This window comes from Lonchura striata, chromosome 5 (assembly GCF_050655825.1).
Source record: "Lonchura striata isolate lonStrDom1 chromosome 5, ASM5065582v1, whole genome shotgun sequence".
In the NCBI taxonomy this organism is placed as follows: domain Eukaryota; kingdom Metazoa; phylum Chordata; class Aves; order Passeriformes; family Estrildidae; genus Lonchura; species Lonchura striata.
This window is the reverse complement of record NC_140707.1, coordinates 51338246-51359934: the sequence shown is the minus strand read 5'-3', so window position 1 is coordinate 51359934 and position 21689 is coordinate 51338246. Positions and strand designations below refer to the sequence as shown.

The window sequence follows — 21689 nt, the reverse complement described above, 5'->3', positions numbered from 1 at the left end:
TCCAGAGTCAGAACTAGAATTTAAGATATTTGAGTCTGTTCAATTTAACAGCACCACCAAACCCAGAGTATGGGGCAACTGGCAGTAAATGAGATCACTCATGCCTCTACATCTTTATCCCATGTCCCAGACAAGATGACAGACTTGCTTGTAAATCAGATTACGCTCTAGATTTACAGTTAGTATTAACATTGCAGAGCAATTGTCTTTATCTATGTTGTTCAAAAGTCTAATACAATTCTTCAAGTCTCCACCTTCAACATCTGCCTGCCATCCAAGGTCCACTTTTCCTATGACCTCCAGCAGGAACATTTAATTGCTTTTTTTCACTCCTAATCCTATTTTCTAAGATAGGAAAATAATATATGGCATTAGGGACAATATATCTTCTACCTTCCTCCCTTATTCTGCCTACTATTCAAATCAAAGGGAACATTGGTTCTAGGCTCTTCTCCTGCCTCTTATCCTGCCTCAAGGGAATAGCATTCCATCAACTAACAACCTACAACATCTTCTCAGCTATAGGATATTGAATAACCAACATCTAAAAAAATATTCAACTTCAGCCTATACAAAATCCTCTTAAGCAGAAGCTCAAAAACAAAATTATGTTCAGACCACTCCACCCAGAGAGGCAAACAGGCAAAGGGGAAAGAGGGAAGGATTCCTTGAGTTGCCCGTGTTAGTCTCTACTTGCTTGCTTTTAGCAGTCTGCATCGTGAAGTCAAAACCTTAACAGACAAGACATGATTAGCAAACGTTTTGTGCTCTTAAAGGAGAGTAATTATAGGCATGTGAAAAAAGAAGAGATCCCTGAGGTACTCTTCCTTGCATGCCTCCCGAGAGGCAGCAGGGCCATTAAAAATTCCATGATGAAGAGGAAAAACAGTCTGGGAACAGCCAGGAGGCAATACAGCAAATTAATACAACAGCCATCCCTTGGGAAGACTGCAAGAAAGCAGAAAACTCTCCTTGCTTCACAAAATAAAATTACAGCACTAATGATAACAGTCACCACACACACAAAACTGCTTCTAATGATGGGTGTGAAATTCCCAGTGCTGTGCATACACTTTGAATGAAAGCTCTTCTCATCACAGACATAAATCAAGAAAGGTAGTGTATGATTTATACTGCTTTTCAAACAAGACTTCCCAAGGAACCTTCCACATAGGCATGTCAGTGTCAAGGAGGAGGTTCCTTCTCAGTCCTCAGCTGCACTCAGTATTCTGGCCTTCAGCTCGGCTTAAACAAAAGTACTGGGTTACCAGTCTTCCAGATAAACTGCACCAAAATCCACCAGTGAGACAAAGAAAACAGTTCCATAGCAGAGAAAAGACTCCATTTGGTAAATATACTCCATTGGACACACTCTATCAGAGCAGAAACAAAGCAGAGAAAGGAGATTTTGCATGGCACAGCAGGCATCAGATTGAAGAAACTGGATGGCCACAAGATCAAGACCATTTATTTTCCAATATGTTTCATATTATTTGAGAGGATTTGCTTCCCACACACACATCCCATCCTGGCAAATTTCAGAGCAGAATTTCTCCAGGATGAGGTGCAAGCTGTTAGAAGCTTCCTGAAGCACAAACTACTGAAATTGATTCCTTACATGGCAAAAGCAGGAGATGTTAACTGGGGCAATAGCTTATCTGAACTTACAGATGAACCTCCTGTAAGAAAATGGACTACTAATGAGTATGCTTGGCATATAAAGCTGAAGAATAATTACTATCAAGAAGATGTTTCTCTGAAGGAACAATCTCCTTCTGTGCCCTTAGCAGCATCTTTATGTAAAGGAAGCTCCTTTTACCAGAGTTCAACTTTTGCCACATTGTGGCCCCAATGTGTTTTGGGGCCACAAAACACACTCATTCTTTCTTTCTCCTATAAAGGTTCTTGAGCACATTTCACACTAAAATAGGAACTATTTTCTCAAACTCCAGGCATTTAAAAACAGTATTGCATCTGGGATGGTACAATTTCTCTGTCAACTCAGTAACAACTCATCAGTGATTATGTTTGTCAGAACACCAGCCATCTGTTCATTAGAAGAGAGAACCAAACATATATATTAAATGGTTAACTAGACACCCAGAAAAACCTGGCAAACACAATCCCTCCAGGTTTAGAAATCCCTTGAAAAGAGCTTGGCTTTGCAAAGGGCCTTCACTGACCATCATAAAGATAGAGATTTTGCCCAGCTTGAATTTGCAAGCAGGATTTGTCCAGCTCACCTTTCTGGAAGACAAACTTCTATAAAGCACCAAGTAAAACACTGGAGGCAAAAGAAATGTTATCCTAGCTGAAAATGCAGAGACCATTCAGTCTTCTTGCTTCACAGGCAGAAAACATCCCCAGAGTGGGGCAAAAGCACAGAAAGGAAATCAATTTGCTGATGCACAATCTTCTGAATTCTTTTTGCTCTCATCCAGTTAAACATTTAAGAGCTGACTTCTTCTTCCCTCCCCTTTTCCAGTTTTAACATGCTGGCTTACAGCAGCATGAGGTCATGGTGCGACATCGCAAAATTCCCTGCAGAAGCCAGTGGGAAGAGAGGCTTTGCTGGGTGGGTGCCAAGCTTCTGTTCAGACACATACAACCTTCGTACATTTTTCATGCTCTATTTGCTAATTAACAAGGGAAAGAAAGCCATGAAGCTCAAAGTCCAGACATTTCTTTAAGACTGGGTCCCTGAACAAGCACATAAGCAGAACTGTGTCCAAAGTAAGGCCTTGTCTACCTGCACAGCAAAAGTGCTCAAGGGCACCTTACCTTTAGACAGTCACCTGCAGCACAAAACCAGGAGTCACCTCTAAGGCCAGCATTTGTATTTAATTTAGGATTAGTCAGCAGAAGGTGCCTGAATAGTATATTAACCCGAACTATGCAGACTCAAATATACCTAACATCTGGCCAAACCAGATCTAAATTTCAGCTATTGCTATAGAGTGGTATCAAGCTATTAGAGGTCACCTCAGGTGAGTTTTTAATCTGCTCAGAGGGTCTATTTTAGACACCTAAGATAGCAAAATGCTTCAGCATGTCACCCACACCAGTTTGTCAGCATTTTCCCTCTCATCTTGTTCCAATTTTAATAGTGGGCAATGATACTATGTCCATTTGTACCTATAAAAAAAGCCTTGCAGCAACTCATTGCACATTTCCGAATCCATTGCAGTTACTTCTAAAGGAACAGTATGTTCTGCCTGTCTGTCATACACTTTCATATACTGCAAGCACTTAGTTCATTGAAATTCTCAAATAAACTGCATTGCTACGTTTTGTGCTAAGTTCGGACATGGACTTCCCAGGGGAAAGTGTGTTAAGTTACAGGTCCACTCCTGTTCAGATCACACAGTACTACTGAAAACATCCAGGAGAGGGAAGTGAGACACCCCCAAGAAAGCAGAGCAAGGGAGTTACCTGGCAGTGCAGTGTGCTGGTGAGCATCTTCGGTGGGAAGCATCAGCAAGCACATCCAGAGAGTACAGAGGAGATAATGGATTGAACTGGAAAGTCAAGAGATTTTATTTAAGCAAAGCGTTGAAAGAAACAGTGTCCAGGTAAAGCTCCTCAGATCTGTTCTGTTCACACAGTATAAGGAGACTTTCAGCGGTTCACATAGTATAAGGAGACCTTTCTGGCACATCAAGGGGTAAGACTAGATGAGAACAGACTCTCAGTTCAGACAAAAGGCTAGCACAAAGGGTGGAACAGCAAATCTCATAACCACCTTCTCACAACAGACAGCCTCAGCACACTCTTCTTCCAACCTGCATTATTAAAAATGCTGATTGACTAAGAGCGTAAGTGCTCTATTGCTGCATGCCATGAGAAAAAAATCTGCTTCTCTTTCAGAAAGCCTCTTGTCTACCTTCACATTGTAGAGAAAAAAGTCACTGTTATGAATAGTGCAAGCACAGGGCAGTTCCTGTATTCCCAAGGGCTGTGTATATCACTGAAACAGACCTCTAGAAGACACAGGTCCACCAAGTTAAGCTCACAATGAGTACCCAATTCATTCCAGTGCCAAGTAAGCTGCCCCTTCACTCCTCTCCAACCTCACAAGCTGTCTTTGCAAACTGCTTAAAACAAACTTTTGAAACAATGTATGGTCAGGCTAGTCTAAGATGCTCAGACATACACTAGACAAATCTTGAGGACATCAAACTTGTGCAAGACAGCTTGCTGTACAAAATGCAGTGGTCAGGATTTTTAATGGTCAGGACAGAAATGGAAGAATCTGGTCAATCAATGCATGGAACAAACTTTGCTCAATATGTAAATAGAAGCTTTAGACTGGTAGTTTCTCTAGGCTACCTGCTTTATACTTCCATTTGGCATTTCCTCTTTATTTATAATTCACACCTCAAGCACAAAATGAATTTCCATCTGCTTTGCAAAGTACTACACCGATCTCCAGAACACTTTTCTTGCATTTTTAAATAAGGACAAAGGAACAATCCACACCTGTAGCTGGACTCCTCATACAAGCTGTCTGCAACTTCAGAAGTCAGTACTAGGCCTTTACGCTCCACCTTTCTGAGAAAGAAGATGCACCACAAAGCTGCTGCTATCAGGGAGCTCCTCCTTAAGTGGGACTGCTCATTTACTGTCAGTAACACTGCCACTGCACAATAGGGAGAGTCACCAGGAACCCTCTGTTACTGGAATGGCTAATTCAAGTTCATTTAAGAAAAATAAAAGTTATTTACTTTTGGTCATTTTAAAGCTTATGTAGTTACACGTATCTTTAGACAAGAGTATTATTATAGTAAATACACAATTGCACAAAGGCTTGAAAATTATGCATTTTTTAGTCACCTGAAAGTTAAAAAAATTCAGTCCTACTGCTCACCAACCATAAAATAACTCACATAGGAACAGAAAAGAGTGTGCATGGCCATGTTACAACATGACCGCTCAAATGGAAGAATAGTTTTTTTTTCTCTTTGCTATTAAGAACCTGAGCTTTTATATCTTAAAACAAAAACAAAAAACCTCCTAGCACTGAAGCTAAGAAAGACTTACTGGAGAATATAAAAGTGCACACACAAGAGTTTCAGTTACAAGAATGCCTATTTCTCTTGCTTATCACCTCTTACATTTTCCTGTTACAGCTATTTAACTACATAATTTAAGCTCACAATTTTTTTCCCTTCTCTGTGGATGAGACTATTCAGGTAGAAGCCTGAGCCAAACATGGCAAAACAAAGCATTTAAAAAGAGAAAAATGTTCCAATTCTTATGGAATTTTGAGAGGCCAAAGCTCCTCCTGTCAAAAGGCATTTTCCCTTCCACTCACTGTCAGAAAGGATGGCAAACACTAACCTGAAACAGGGAGATAAATAAAAGGAGTTCCTAAGCTATTCAGTTTAAATAGACAATACAACGCACAGAAAACGGGTTGTGTTCAAAGTCCAGAAGACATCAGTTAACAAAATGAGAAGGGACAGGACTGCCTTACCTCAAGTGCACAGGACACAGTGTGTGCGAAATCAGAAGCAGGCATTGTGTTCTTTCTAGAGAGAAGGAAACCAAGAAAATAAAAAAGGAAAAGCAGAGTCACCTTACCTGGTTGCGATCTCTCTTCCCCATGGATGGTAACCAAAAACTGGAAGGAGGCAGAGTCGAAAGGACAGGTGGGCGCAATGCCAAGGAACGAACATGGTGGGGAAAAAAAGGAGGGTTGGGGATAAGAAAAGAAGAAAAAAGGAAGAACAAAGATGAAGGAAGAAGGAAAAAGATTAAACATCATCAGGAGTCATATTAAAAACAACAAATTTCAGACTTAAGGAAGAAAATTAGGTATCAACAGCTGGTGAAGACTGGACCCACCACACTACAGTCAAGACATACCATCCTTACCTATCCACTCCCCAGAACAGCATTAGGGAGATGCCAAAGGATAAGCACCAAGACTATTTCCAGTGCTGACTACAATTTAAATACACTAATTGTAGAAGGAGACATAACAAAAAAGAAAGAAAAAGTAATTTCACAGCTGCCTTGTCAGCACCATTTCTGCAGTCTGGGTATGTGCCCATAGTACAGCTCCACGAAGAAGCATTTTAAAAAATGAACATACGGGGCTGTCTCCTCTTAATATCCAAAAGACATGCAGTTAACGCAATGGCACATTATAAGGGAGGATGAAATAAAGAAAAGCTGACTGTAAAAAAAGAGTATTTGAGTAGCATCCACACACTGGGGCAGCCTTATATAAACATGTAACAAAGGGGAAGTCAGCAATTACAAGTAACAAAACAGAGAAGCCATCAGTAGAATACTGTCTCCCATTCCACAGATTATGCTTAAGTGTCCACCCAGTTTTTCATGTTCTTCACCCCCAGAAGGGAAGAGGATCCTACAGCTCTTCTTCCCTTCCCAAAGTTCTATACAACAATTGTTAAGGGCCTTACTCTTTCTGGCGCGGATCACTAACAATATGACCTAGCCTCTCGGTGCCCAGAGTGCTCATGGAGGTCTCCTGAAACACAAAGACAGGCAAAACGTTGCAAACTCATACAGTGAACAGAAAACAGTTTGCTGCTACCAGTAAGAATAAATCTTACTCCCCCGGGTCACATCCTTTCCTTACCAGCCCACTCTCAGCTAAACATGCTTACTCCTTCCTTTTAGAACGTCACCTGAGATGACTTAACTTATTAGAATGGCAGAAAATAATTCAATTTTATTTATGAGGCTTGTTTTTTATTTTCAGTGATGATATTTGCTTGCACAGGGCACACCATAAACTGGACTAGAAAAAGGTATGCAGCACAAGGATGCATGAGAGCAGGGGAGACAGCTAGGATGTGCTTCTTTCCATGTTACTGGGGTCAGATGGGCTATAAACAGGCTGAGATAGGACACTACACTGTTCCATTAACAGTGGAGATTCACCAACCACCAATGAGTATTTATTAAGGAATGAAGCAAGATGCTTTTGCCCTTTCTGAAAGTAGCAATTCAGCAGCAGGACCTCCAGCAACTAAAGAAAAGGCAGATCCTGAGAGAAATGGATTGCTCTGGGAGCATGATGCTTCCTGCAAGATGCTGCCTTGTGTATATGCTCGATGCTGGCATACACGTACATGCACAGCCTGAAGCACCAGCTGTTCACATCTGCATAGCAACTGCCTCCAAGAAAGAAGTATACTTTCCAGCAAGGGGCAGAAGATGAGGGCAAAAGTCTTCCACAGGTAAGGTTCACTTGTGTGAGGTACATAGGCAAAACACACTCAAAATTTGGGGGCAGCTGTAGCAGCAAGGGTGAAAGATGGGCTATTTGTTACAGGAGGAAAATTATTAACTTAAAGTGCCATAATGTTTAAATTTACAGTTTATTACTGTGTAAATTACCAGCCGTACTTTTGGTAATTAGCAGCTCGCTGGCGGGGAGCTCTGAATGAAACTCATTATTTATGATTACAATTTTGAGAGAGATGGGGAAGGGGGAGCAGTGACCTCCACTGCAAATGACAAAGATCCCTTTAAGGTGATGAAGATGAATTAAACAAGTAAATATTATCCTTCTCATTTGGATCATTAGAGGTGTGCCACCAGGCCCAGTCACTCGCAGGTGGCCTCAGGAACCCTATGTAAAGTCAGTTTCTTGCCAGCTGAGGATCATATTTTGAATGCCGGTTACAATTAAGCAAGGTGAGTGGAAGAAAAAGGGGCAGACAAGGATCTTTCACGTATGACTGAAGAAAAGGCAGCTGTCACACTCCTCTAGACTCCAGGCCCCCCTAACACGCCTTGTTAGCAGACTACAGCCAGCCAGCTCAGAACTTATGCCAATGTTTTCAAAAGCACAGAGCACATCACAATAAAAACAAAAGCCAAACACAGCCAACACCTTCCTTCTCAGAATCATCTTTTACAATGAACAGCAGTGCTCAATACTCCAGAATGCAGAGCTAACCAGGTATACCCCTCTGTTCTAGAAAGACATCTGCAAAGTACTGTTTGTTCTATTAGCAAAAGGACTGGTATGTTGTTTGGTGCTTGCCCTACATATAATAAAACTAGTCAATAGCTTTGGGCAGTTTTGTCTGCCTTTACTACATATACCTTTTTACTCTCCTGTCTTCCCACTAAAAATGCAACTGCTAAAACCACCTTCCTTTGCTGCCATTCATATCAGTCTTCTTCCCTATATAAAATTTGGCCTTCCTTCACCTTTGAAGCACCTCTCTGCCATTGTAGTCTCCAATGAGCATGCACAAGTCTCATGCCATCATCATTTTCCCCTACATTCTGTCTAAATCTTCTTGATATTTACGCTCCCTGACATTCTTCTTCAGGCCTCCTTTCACACTGCTTTCAGCACTGATCAGCTGTCTTTGCCACTTCAAATGTGCCTTAAAATCCACTTAGTCACTCAATCATCTTCTGACAGTCAAAGCAGTTAAACAAATCAAACAATACATGAAACAAAAAAATTTAGAGGACCACTTTCTGCAGAAAACAATTTACGTGGCATCTTAGAATAGTACTTCAGGACTGACCAGAATTTGAAATACAAAATTACCATCTTTCAAAAGGGCATACCTTGCCAACCAGCCTTCTCCGACCTTTACGGAGACAACGGGCAGCAGCTCCTGGAAGGCGATTCAGGCGAGCATGAAATCCTGAAAACCAAATGCAGAAAAACTGAGCAATGAACACAGAAGATTTCTCCTGACAAAGCTACCAGGAAAACTCCTTAGTTCAGTAATCAAATCAGATCGTCTGTCTCTTGTTTTTCAGTCTTGAAGATGCAGATATGCCAGTTTATTCACAAATCAAATTAAATCCTTACATTTAAAAAAAGAAGACTGCCAGTGGGCAGCTGGTATGACTGTTTCAGTAAACTCACCAATAGTGCAGCTTTTCCTTAACTGGATCTTTAAAAAAATCCCAAATAGATCACCAATACCAGTTTAAATGCAACACCTATGAAAAGAATCTACTCTTGCCCTCATATCACAATTTTTCAAACACAATTCCTTATGGACCTCACCTCTCTGGGCTGGCTGTGAGGGCAAAAGGAAGGTGGAAACAGAGAGCTTGTCCAGGCCTGAGTCAATCCTCTCCACTTCAGATCGGTGATCAGCTCCCCACTTGGGAAGAAGGTTTGGGACAGTGAATCCTGGAACACACTCTCCTTCATAAAACCAATCACTCTGCTCATCATCTCCTAAAGAAATAGGATGGAATTAACCACAAATAACATCAAGGTACTCTGGGACAGTCCCTCAAAATACTACAAGTAGGCATATGTGAATGTGAAACAGCTGAAGTCTCATTAGGAATTCATTCTTGAAGAGCCTTATATTTGTATTCTGCTTCAATGATCCTCAGTAACTATGGGGCCTCACTAAACGCTTTAAACTATCCAACTCATCAGTCTCCAGAATTTCCCTGCAGAACAAAGCCTCTTTATAGACCTGCCTAGGGCAGGTTTAGCACTCTGTTGCTACTGCATCTCATCAACCTTAGTTCAATGTTGTGTGATGCCTGATGCAGAACTCTTTTTCTGAAGTAATTACTGTGACACTGGTAGAGGCCAATCATTTGGCATGTGTTACAGGCTGTCACAGGAGAAACTTTACAAGAGGCTCACAGTGTAAAAGCAAAAGAAACATACCAATGGGAAAGACCCCTAGTCTCCTAAGACATCAGCTAAGACAAAAACATGTTACTATCAGAAATGGTCACTAAGTACTAATCATGCTGTGAGTTGCTCTCATCAGCTTCTTAGAATCTCTAAGAGCTACAAACCCTTTGGAAAACTAAAGCAGCAGCAACAGAAGTCATGACCAAAGTCTCCATGGAGCTGGGTTGATATAGTTAATGCAGTTGCAGTCTAAAACTGAACTGCATCAGACACTGTTCACAGTAAATCCGTCTGGCCAGAAATTCCCTGAGAGCAGTAGCACATGAGCAGTGTACGAAAAAAAACAGGAGGAGAGCAAAGAACCTGACACACATAGTATTTCAGTAGGCCAACTCACAAACAGTCCCATGTAATTGCAAGGTGCTTCATCTTGCCCTAAAAAACTAACACACCTATCTTAGGGAAAATTCTCATTTGCCTACCAATAAGTCTCATCTCAAGCATCCCTATTACTCTCCTTTCCTCATTGACTTTCATTATTTCTGACCAAAGTCTATTATACCTACTTACACATCTTGCTGGGAAAAAAAAAAAAAAAAAGGAAAAAGGAAGAAATAAAAGAACAAAAAGAACACAAGAAAGTAAAAAAAAAAACTCATCCTAGTAAGAATGCTGCAATCTTGCACATAACAGAAGAAGCAACACACAAAACCAACTCTGATCAGTAACAGGTAGGACAGCCAGAACACTTTATCCCAAAGCTCTGATATAGTTATTTCTGTCATGCATCAAGTTGACCTACCAGTTATATCTTAAAGTATAAAAATCCCATCTCCACTTCATAGTAAATTAAAGCTAAGTAACGTTGGATAGTTCTCCTAAGACATCATAATTCGTGCAAAACTACTCCTAGAAATTTGGGCATGGTGCCCTGCCATACCTCAAATCGCTGTTTTCACAAGACAAATTTTAACAATAAGCATCATATACTAATATTCAGTAATTTCCACTGTAAGAGATTCCAATGAACGTAACAAACATAAAACCAAAAAAACTCACCTTACAACCAAATTATGAACCACGATCATTCTCTGCTCACAAAACTGTGCTGGTATGTGCCATTGCAAAGACAATTTATTTAATTAGCAACAGCACAAATATTACATGATGCAACCTCAAAAGAAGGAGGGGAAAAAATTGCATTTACTGAAGAATGATGCCAGCTTAAATTTCCCATTATTCAGCCTGTAATTGTGCTGGAAAACTATAAGGTGATGATTTGTGACAACAAAAAAAAACAAAACAAAATGTTATGCTCTCTCTATCTCACTGACATGGAAAGCTGTTGGTTTTTTTTATTTACTTTATGACTAAGTAATTGTCAAGAAAAAAAAAGAAGGTATTTTTATTTAGTCTAGAAGTGCAACAATATTTTTAACCCTTTAAACGAAATCTAAGCTAAAACATCTTGGCCAGAAAGCTATCACAGTATCAACTGTTTGAACACAGTAGCAACTGTTTGAACCTGATGACAAGGATGACAAACCTCCTCTCTTACCTAGACAGGGAAGGCTGTAATAGGACTTTATTAATTTATCTAAGTCATACTTCTACATGTTCCTGTATACTGAGCATCCTACTTCTAGTAGCAGCCAAAAGTTAATGTCTAAAAGAGGGTATAAAATCAGGGCAAGTATATAGGGCAAGCATATAGACAAGTATATATATACACTACCCAGTCTCCATTAATCTTATCTCAGGTGATGAAGTAAAACATTTCAGTCACCATTCTGCTTCATCATCTAATATACAAGTGCTCACTAATTTCAGCTCCCCCTGAACAATCTATCAGTAAAAAGAGAGGGCAAAAGATTCTACTTTTCTGTTGCCTTTGAAAAACCAGAGTCTGAAAATAGTTATTTTTCAGCAAAGGTCAAAGCTGATATTTGGAATCCCTACTCTTAAGCAAAGTATTATACTCCCCTAAGATCACAAATTTGTCCTATAGCCTAAAATACCATCAGAAAACACATAAGCATGTTTGCTATCATTGTGTTGCTTCACACAGGTACCTGAGCCATCAACAAGCTAGTGAAAGCAGCATATCCTATTGAGCTACTGGTGCTACTTCCTTTAGCACTCATATATTCCCAGAAGAGATCTCGTCCAAATCTTAGCTTGTGAAATGTGACAGAATCAGAGTGCACAGAATTGCAGGTCTCTAGGGTCACATTCCACATGCTCCAAATGTAATACTTCTCAATGCCTGTGTGCCTACTACAACCTATTTCACACTTATTTCTGCCCACATCAACTGAACACTGTGCTGTGGCTGATAAACAAGACCAGATTACACTTCACACTCAAAACTTCTAAGATACCATTTCTACAACAGACATTGAAAATACAACATTCAACTAATGCACAGAAGAGCAAGGAAGGAACACATATTTAAAGAAATAAAACCCATCACATATTACCATCATCTTCTTAGCACAGTCTATTAGGTAATTTGTCAGTATTAAGTAAATTTTTTCTCATCTTCTCTTCCTCCCCATAGAGAAAACAACTAACAGATTTCAGACACTAATGGTATGTAGACAACCCTTAAAACACCTAGAGAAACAAATCATAACCTGCTTTTTCATTGTGAAGAGCTCTCAAATTTGTCTTGTATGTCTGTGCCTTTGCACAATAATAGCTTCTTATATTGCAAATATTATGGATCTGATACACAAAGTATTTAATCAGAAAAAGTGTAGTGCTATGAAAATCATACATTTGTAGCCCTCATCTCATTGTTTAACTTCTAGATGCTCCCTGCCACTGTTTTTTCCTCAAACAATTCCCTGTCTCTCTTCAAACATAGATCTTTCTTCGCATTTGTAAAGAAAGTAAGGAACTCCCTAGCAGCATATGAGGAAAACACAGGACACCTGTTACCTTGGCGGCCTTCATCATTGGTAAACAGGCCAGTATCACTGCTGCTGCAAACACTGCTGGTTTCACTGGAACAAAAACAGAGAAAAAATATGGTTACAATTGCAACAGGTACAATACAGAAACCATTCTACTACATTTTACTAGCTTCTGCAAGACCAAAATGCTTTACATGTCTCACAGAATTTCAGATACATGACTGACGCTAGAACAGAACTTAACTGCTTTCCATTAAATCTTATCAGTGCTGCATCACTTGAAAAAAAGTAGAATCCTGTACCTAGTTTAGTTCTAAGTTATCAAGAAGTAATTAATAAAACAGCATTTGCCTCAGGTACTAGAATTAATAACCTAACTATGGCATCATCTGGAATACTCACCAGGAAATTAAACAGTTAAAAATGCTGTCCTTGGGTCACTTAACTGAAAACCCTCCTAAGTTTTCTATTTCAGATTCCTTTTCCTCAAAACTGTAACACTGTCACACAAACAGCCTTCTCCTCCCACAACTTTTATTTTATGTGGAGTAAAGAGCAACTGTGACATTTACAAGTCTCCAGCTAAATACCTCAGCATAGCATGACTTGCTGCTGCTAAATGCAACTTTGCCATAGCATGCTTTGCCTTTACTGAAGTAGTTAAAGATTTAATTCTTGAACAAAATAATAGAGCTAGAAATTAATGTGTAGAAAGCCATTAATTGACTTGCAAAGCTAGACGAATATTTGTAGCAGAAGTACATGCTCATGTCAGTCCCAAGCATCTGAAGGCTTTAATGCTGACTTGAACTCCTTCCTCGGACACTTCAGGCAGTACTTCCTCCGATTTAGCTATGAGATACTAGGACAAGCAAAAACTACTTACTGCCTACTCCCTGAACACAAAGACCATAGATGTGAACATCAAGTGTGAGTCAGCACTAGAATCAGTCAGGGAAGGCTGTTTCCAAGTATCTCTGGATGCCTCTTTTCCAAGGAAACCGGATGATACTGGAAACCCCTTGATTTACAAGGCTGAATAATGAGAGACTACAAAATATGTCACTCCAAAGAACTGCAGGCACAGAATAAAACTCTATTTTGTGAGTATATTGTTGTTCTTAGAAAATGCACTCTAAAGTACAGCCAAGTCAACTCATCATGCTGGATATCTAAAATGCTGCATCTTCATCATTGTATGAAGGCCATTTATACTTAAAGGATAAACAATCTGTACCTAGCATTCTCACCTTCCAGCATGCAAGTTAATATCAAATTCCAAATTAATCCATTACAAAGCTTGGCCATGCATTCATCCTCCCACATATATACCACAGCAATTAAGGCCAAGGACTGAGAAGCATGAATTAATTGTTTCATCCCAAACTCTCCTACCAACAGACTGTATGACCCTGGGCCAATCTCCTAGCGTGCTTACTTTCCCTTTTGATAGCTTGGATAAACAATCCTCACAAGCTGCAGATGTGAGGACTGAGTGACTGCTTCATAAGGTTTTTAACATCCTCAGAGAAAGGTGCCTGAGAAAGGAAAAAGCATTGACAAGCATCCAGGTGATATTAACAGTACTTTAAGCATTCTGTTGTACTTAGAGCTCTTTAGTTCCTTACAGATAAGTATCACTGCTAGTGCTTTTACAGGAACAAACTTTCAGGGATTTCACCCTCTTCAGTACCCCTTTTACACTCAGGGCTGAACAAAAACTAGACTTCTATGCAGGCCTTTCTGCAGGTCCAGTAAGCACTGATTAATGACCTCCACTTGCAAAGGAGGCTACTTACCTTAACCATGAAATAATGAATGCTATTGATCCAACAAGCTACTGCTATAGAGTGTTATTGATCATCCAATCTTTGGTTAAAATGGTTCTCATTTAGCAATTTCACTGTTGCAAACACCTGAAGCAAAGCATGCTTATAATTAAATAGTTTGGGGGAGTTAAACTGAGAGGTGATGGACAGAGATCTCAGGTTTCCCCCATTTATTCTTTTGCCTGAGCTATTGTTTGTGTCAGGAGGGATATTGATTTTCTATAAAAATAAGAAAACAAGAGGCACCGAGGGGCTGCAGAAGGTCAGGCTGGGCTGGAGAAGGAGGGGAAGCAGAACACTCTGTCTTTGTCACTTTCCTTCCAAGAGAGGAATATATATTTTTTTTTCAATGGAGATACTGGCCTCCAATTCATCAGTTTAGCCAGACTCATGAATACAGTTGCAGACTGTCATCAAAGCAGCTCCCTTCTAAAGGGTAAAGCAACTTAACTGAACATTCAGGATGAGCGATGCTCACATTCTCAGGCCAGAACATTGTACTGGTTTTGGCTGGCACAGAGTTAAATTTTTCTCATAGTAGCACTTTGGTTCTGTGTTCTGGATTTGTGACCAGTTTGATAGCACAGGGATGTTTTAGTTATTGCTGAGCAGTGCTTACACGGTGCCAAGGCTTTCTCACACTGTCCTGCCAGCGATTAGGCTGGAGATGCACAAGAAGCTGGGAGATTACACAGGGTGGACAACTGACCCTGGCTGACCACAGTGATATTCTACATCATATAATGTCATGCTTAGCAATATAAGCTAGGAAAAAGAAGAATGAAGCCAGGGACATTTGGAGTTGTGATGTTTGTGTTCCCAAACAATGTTACAAATGATGGGAGTTCTGCATTCCTGAAGATGGTTGAACACCTGCTTACTGATAGGAAGTCGTGAATTCCTTATTTTGCTTTGCTTGCACACATAGCTTTTGCTTTACCTACTAAACCAACTTTACCTAAAGCTGAGATTTTTCTCATTTTACTCTTCCATTTTTCTCCTTCATCCCTGCAGGGGAGTGAGCAGGGGGCTTTATCGGAGTTGAGCTGCCTATCCAGGTTAAACCACAACAAACACATCAGCATTAAGCCAGTGAAATCTCATAGTATTGGCAGGTCAGTAGAATCCCAGGTTTGAAAAAGTCACAGTAAGAGTTTTGGTACTTGAAAACAGATGAGACCAACTGCATATTTTTCACAAGTAAACACACTACTCAAAGTGATTTTTAGACAGCTCCTGTACTACGGTTTGTTCTGCCTTCAAACCAAACCGAGACCATTCTGGAACTACTCAGTTTAGAGCTAAAGAGAAAAAATTTCAACACTCAATGTATAATTTGCCTTGTTTTATTATGGCTGCAGGGAATCTCAAAACATTTAGGGGCAGAAAGGCATATTACTTCTAACAGTCTTAGCAGCTGTCACCTTTGTACAAATATACAAATGACTGCTTAAACTACAACCACTTGTTTCCTTTGTTGTTTCCACAGGTATTTATAGATCAGGCACTGGGTTGTGTCATTACCCAATTTAAAACCATCATCATTTTCTTATCGTGTTCCTCCACATCCATCCTTCTCTCAATTTATGTTCACCTTTTGCCATGTTTGGCAAACAATTTCAAAGATTTAATTATATGCACACCTGAATCACAATACTGTAGCTCATCTTCCTCCAGGAAAGGACTGGGCATAGTCCGACAAGCAAACTAGAAAAAAACCCATTACTGAGACTTTTTCAATGAATGGGAGTTTATCAACTGAATAAACAGGTCTTTGACCTGACTTTGAATAAGAAACCTTCTAGAAAGCAGAGAAAATATGGAATATTTTAGCATTTACAGATTCATTCCTGCTTAACAAACCAAAGCAATTGTCAGTTTAGGAGAGGAAAATGAAGGTTAAAAAAATCCATTCTGAATACAGAACTTAGTTTGCCTGAAAACCCATTTTGTTTTGTCATGTTCCATACTGTTAAAGGAGTGAACAGTAGTGGAAACAGTTCAGTATGAAAGTTTTGTATATCACCAGACCACCACAGATTGCTTACAAGTCCCACAAGAAGCATCAGTCACCTTTCATCCCATCAGCTTGTGATGACAACCACACCATTTGCTCTCCTAGGCATTCAATTTTCTTTTCCCTTCCTCAGGATATGCCCTTGTCATACATCTGTGAAAAGTACTTCTCTTACTGTACCAGAAAAACCAGCTAGAGCACAGTGGGAGTGAGGCAAACACAGCCAGTTTCACTGTGCTGCTATATTTAGAGCAACAGAGACCAAAGCATGATCCTTCACTGCTGTGAGGGATACTCCACAGTGAAGAGGGCTGTATGTATTACTCCCTCCAACTGTGGCCCTCCCTAGTGAGTCACAGCATAGATCACACATGTGGTGTTGGAGAGGTCAAATATTCCAAGCACCAGCTTTCCAGAGAGAATCCCAAGGATTTGGCAGCAGATGGTAAGTGTCATTTGATGCATACACTTGCACAATAATTAGTCTGAGAGCGAAGGACAACTGAGACAGAACAAAGCCATCTCCCAGCATGGTCCTCAAGTAACAGTCTGGACGGAACTCTTTATTTACTCTTTCCAAGGCTGGCACAAATAAAGGCTGGATGAAAGCCTGCTGGTTTAAGTTCAAGTTTGACACGATGGAACAGATTCTGACTAGTATTAAAAAAAAAAACCAACTTCAACTTAGGGAACACTGTCCATCACTGCCACATCTAGTAAGGGTATCTCTCAGTCCATCACCACTGACATGCACTATTCAGGAACTACTTAGCACACTTCTTTTCCTGGACTACTAGCAAACAGCTCTCAGAAGATACTTTAACAACTAGCAACTAAAGGTTTCTATCCACAGGTTTCTTATAAAGCCCCACTTCACACCGACTTTTTAGCAACAACAGCCACTTCTAAAAGAAAAAGTGACAACACTGTTAGAGTTACATGCTACAAATCACAACTGACCCACTAAAAATGCAATAGTGGTTCCCTGGCCCCAGTGAGGACTCAACATAACCTAAGCTTTTCACAGGATCCTAGAAAACGCCACTGAGAAATTTGCGACTCCTGGTATTATCCACAAAGCTGTAAAAATGAAGTGCCACCTGTTCACTCTGACAAACTGCAGGAACTAGACTGTCACAAAGCTTAATTGAACCTCAACACATGAACAATCATACTGTATCAAAGAGTTACACTTTCCAAATCCACTCTCCTCTGATAGTGACTATTACATTGCTTCAGAAAAGAACACGAGAACGTGACAAACACAGACTTCTCTGTATGTTCCTCTAGCTTTTAGAAGCCAGCAGCTTAAGGACTTCCTGAGCGGGGTATTTCCTCTGGGCTGTAATGTTTAATAGCCCTGATATGTCTATGCTCCACATCTGTCTTTTGAATGTATTTAAATTTTGACCTCTATAGTGTCCTGCAGTAGAGTTCCAGACTTAATGTTGTTGTTTGTTTTAAATGTCTTCTCAGTGTCTGCTGTTCTTACACAACAATAATTAGAAAATCAGCAATCACATTTGTTTTTTGTATGCCATTCATTAAGAAATTTCCTCCATTTAATTCTCAGCAGTTGCCTCTTTTCTAACCTAAAAAATCTCTTCCGACAGAAGCAGTTTTATGATCCCAAACCTTAGACAGAGATAATAAAAGTCACAGTTGGGGAAAAAATTCCCAAGGGCAATGCAAATTTAGACCATGGCATTTACATGTCTCATATTAATCCCTTGTATGTGATTCTGCCACAAATTCATCAAAGTTCTCCAAAACTGGACATCAAGACATCAGACTCCACTGTTTGCACAGGCTTATCCTGTAAGTAACATAAGTTCCCCTCAACTTCTTCATTGTCTCACCGTATTCTCCCCATAGCTAGGCTTTGACGATGAGATCAAGACCAGAAATGTAGAACAACAACCAAGATTAGATTGAGGTTCACACAGTCCCTGCACAGAGGGCCAGCAGTAATGATGGGTGATCTGATCTGTTATCTACTACTTCTTATAGTAAATGCTGAAAATAAGAAATTGAGATCAGTTTGTACCAATCACGCAATACAAGTGCCAGCTGGGGGCTTGCTCCCCAAACCATAGGCCACAAGTATGCCACGTTGTAGCTGCAAGGCCACTGACATTTCAGAGAACTCTTTGTGTAACAGGAGGCATAAACCTACCAGCTTGCCAACTTTTCAAGGAAGCCTTCTGGGTCATCATACAATACTGACAGGAAAGACTTTGAAAAAATCTACAGTTTAGAAGCAGCTGAGGTATTTCTCAGAGATATTTCTCATCTTCACAAAGTGAGCAGCATTGAATAATTTTAAGAGCTTCAAAAACTAAGGCACAGCATTTATAAGCAGCTGCAAGCAAGGCAGCCATCTGACTAGCACAGGGAAGAAACTGAGATCTCACCATTCCGACATGTTTTCATCTGAACCCTGTTTCTGATCATCGGCTTCACACTCCATCCGCTCCTTCCTTCCCCCGTTGCTGAGGAAGGGCCTGTTCTCTCCTGAGTCGCAAAGGCCATGACTGGATGATGTCCAAGGGGCATTCTCTTTCCAGCGTGAAAGACGCTGTTTCTTGGCTGACTTGAACCTGCAGCCCCTCTCATAGTTCCACTCTGACACCCTGAGCTTTTGCTGGAGACTGGCAGCTACCTCTGATGTCACACGTTTGACTTTCCGTCGGCGCCTGAGAGGTCGACAGGGTGCATTCTCTGTAAAGGAGTCTGACTCATGCCACAAGTGTTGCTTGCTCCTCAGGGTGGCACTAAGAGCTGGATGCCGCTTGACCACTGTCGTGTCATCAGAGTCACTGAAATTTGCTGTCAGCACCTCACGGCAATCCTTGACAGCTTCGTCCAAGCTCGACTCTGAGGCCTCACTGTAGCAGCAGGCATGTTCTGCCTGATGTGTGAAGTCTGAGCGTCGTTTACGACCCCGTCTCTTGCGAAGCTGACGCCGCTGATGACGTGGGCTTAGGGCCATCTCTTCCCATAGCTCGTCCAGTTTGTTCTGCTCTGAAGTCTGCTCTAAAGCTGAGGCCAAGTCATGCACCAGTTCATCCATCGGCAATGCCTACTAAAAATGATAACAATTAGCACCAGACATAAATACTGCTACCAACACATTTCTGGATTGTAGTACGCTATACCCTTTGTAACATTAAAGGAATTAAGACACTTACTTTGAAGTTACCTGGGAGGACCCAATGCAGAACAACTGCTACTTCCTGGGCTAACACTTCTTTTTGCAAGGGTTAAATCCCTCTTCTAGCCATGGTGGCACAGATCTCTCTCTACTGCAGCAGTTGGGTTGAGTGCTCTGTGTCTGAAAAGGCCTTAAGGTTCACCTTTTGTGTTGAAGCAGCATGCTTAATTACATATCCCAAAGGGTATGAAGCCGGCAACTAGTTTTTGCTACCTGGCATCAGTGAAGCAACAGAGAAGGATCAGCCTGCTTGACAAACAGATTGAGTCTTCCAAAAAGTAGACAAGCAGCAAAGCTGGGAGTAAAACAGATGGTAAAACAGGTAGTTTGCAAGCCAGCATCACTTCAGCTGTAAAGCAAGGAGCGCGGGATCCTGGCTCCTTAGAACAGGGTGTAGGAGACCAAGCCCCAACTCCTACTGCCGAAAAATACCATCCCTACACCTCAGGCCTGTCAGTGTGTCAATCCCAAAGTCCTGGCCAAACCCCTCATCTCACAACACCCCTCTCCCTACCCGTGTCTTGCAGACGTGGGATTTCTCTCCCCCCTGGGCTCAGAAACACCCGCACCTCCAGCCCGCTGAACTACCCACCGCAGCAGGCCGCCTCCCTCAGTCCTCAGCGACCCGGCCGCACCAACTCCCTCCTCTAGAGAGACGCCGCTGCTTCTGCCCGACCCCCCCCCCAGCTTCACCAGGAAAAGCCGGGAAATCTGCCCTCACCACCCCGGACGCGCAGCCTCCCGCCGGGTCCCTCCACGACCCCGCTCACCGGCCAGCGCCCCGCCCCGCTCCGCCAGCCCCGCGTCGGAGCCGCTTCCGGCCTCCCCGGGCCACTTCCTCCGCCCGCCCCGCCCCGGGCGGGGCCGCCGCGCCGCCGCCGAGCCCCGCCGGCCCGGCCGGGCCAGCGCCGCCCCGCCCCGGGCACGGCCCGCCCCGGGCACGGCCCGCCCCGCCCCGGGCACGGCCCGCCCCGGGCACGGCCCGCCGCGGGCACGGCCCGCCCCGGGCACGGCCCGCCCCGGGCACGGCCCGCCCCGCCCCGCCCCGCCCCGGGCACGGCCCGCCCCGGGCACGGCCCGCCCCGCCCCGGGCACGGCCCGGCCCGCCCCGCCCCGCCCCGCCCCGGGCACGCCCCGCCCCGGGCACGGCCCGCCCCGCCCCGGGCACGGCCCGGCCCGCCCCGCCCCGCCCCGCCCCGGGCACGGCCCGCCCCGCCCCGGGCACGGCCCGCCCCGGGCACGGCCCGCCCCGGGCCCGGCCCGCCCCGGGCACGGCCCGCCCCGGGCACGGCCCGCCCCGCCCCGCCCCGCCCCGGGCCCGGCCCGCCGCGGGGCTCCCTGCTGCTCCGTGTGCTTGCGCCGTGGCTGGTGCCGCCAGCGCAGCCGTTGCAGAGCCCTCGCCTGCCAGCGGTGCAGCCCTTGCCTATACGTAACCTTTAGCTGCTTGGTTATCGTATTTTATTTTTAATAGACAACAAATAACTTGGTACCCAAACTCCTCCCCTTCGTTGCTGCCAGGCTAGTTAAGTGCATCCTAAATTAAACATCCCAGTGCTGCTCCCCTCTCCTTAAGGCTTGCATCTCTTTCCCATCATGCCAGTTTACACATCACCAACAGCCATCAGAACAAAGTTAGGTCTGAACCTGTCACCATCCAATCTTGCATAGCATTCCGTTTATTTCATGCTTTCATGATGTTTCTTCAGCGGGTTTTGAGTGTTTTTTTTTTCATCGTCGTTTTATTTTGTTTTGTTTTCGGGGATTTTTTTGCTGGGTTTTTTTGTTCGGGTGTTTTTTGGGGTTTATTGTTATTGTTTGTTAGTGAGTTTTGTTTGTTTTTTGTTTGGTTTTGGGTGGGGGTTGGGAGTGGGTTTTTGTTTGGGTTTGGTTTGGTTTTCTGTTTGTTTTCTTTTTCTTTTTTTTTTTTTTTTTCAGAAGGGTGTTTGGGGTTTACTTAAGCGATGTAGCTGCACTCACATTCAAGCCAATACCAGTTCATTTTTCATGTAATGTTTTACAGAGTGGCATATCGAAAGTTTTGCCAGAGTCCATATCTATATTACATTTGAGTCATTCTCTTCACAAATTTTCTAAA

At 42.5% G+C, this 21689-nt stretch overlaps 1 protein-coding gene across 29 annotated transcripts in view; it reads right to left on the bottom strand.

Moving 5' to 3' along the window:
• GPATCH2L (G-patch domain containing 2 like) overlaps nt 1-20498 on the bottom strand; it is a 33186-nt gene extending 12688 nt beyond the window's left edge. For 3 of the 29 annotated variants that reach the window (XR_014956060.1, XM_021542797.4, XM_085582201.1), the window contains exons 1-8: nt 20365-20494; nt 18795-19465; nt 12560-12624; nt 9020-9196; nt 8569-8648; nt 6432-6499; nt 5584-5623; nt 3433-3518 (exon numbers count right to left, since the gene is read on the bottom strand). Coding sequence is in view for 26 of the 29 variants with exons in the window: in XM_021542797.4 (XP_021398472.3) it covers nt 3433-3518; nt 5584-5623; nt 6432-6499; nt 8569-8648; nt 9020-9196; nt 12560-12624; nt 18795-19453 (1175 nt within the window). In the remaining 3 variants the exon portion in view is untranslated. Of the gene's footprint in view, nt 1-3432; nt 3519-5476; nt 5532-5583; nt 5624-6431; nt 6500-8568; nt 8649-9019; nt 9197-12559; nt 12625-18794; nt 19466-19571; nt 19890-20186 lie in introns of all 29 variants that reach the window. The other 26 variants (XR_014956059.1, XM_085582180.1, XM_085582200.1 and 23 more) reach the window with 23 other exon arrangements.
• Nucleotides 20499-21689: the final 1191 nt, after the last annotated feature.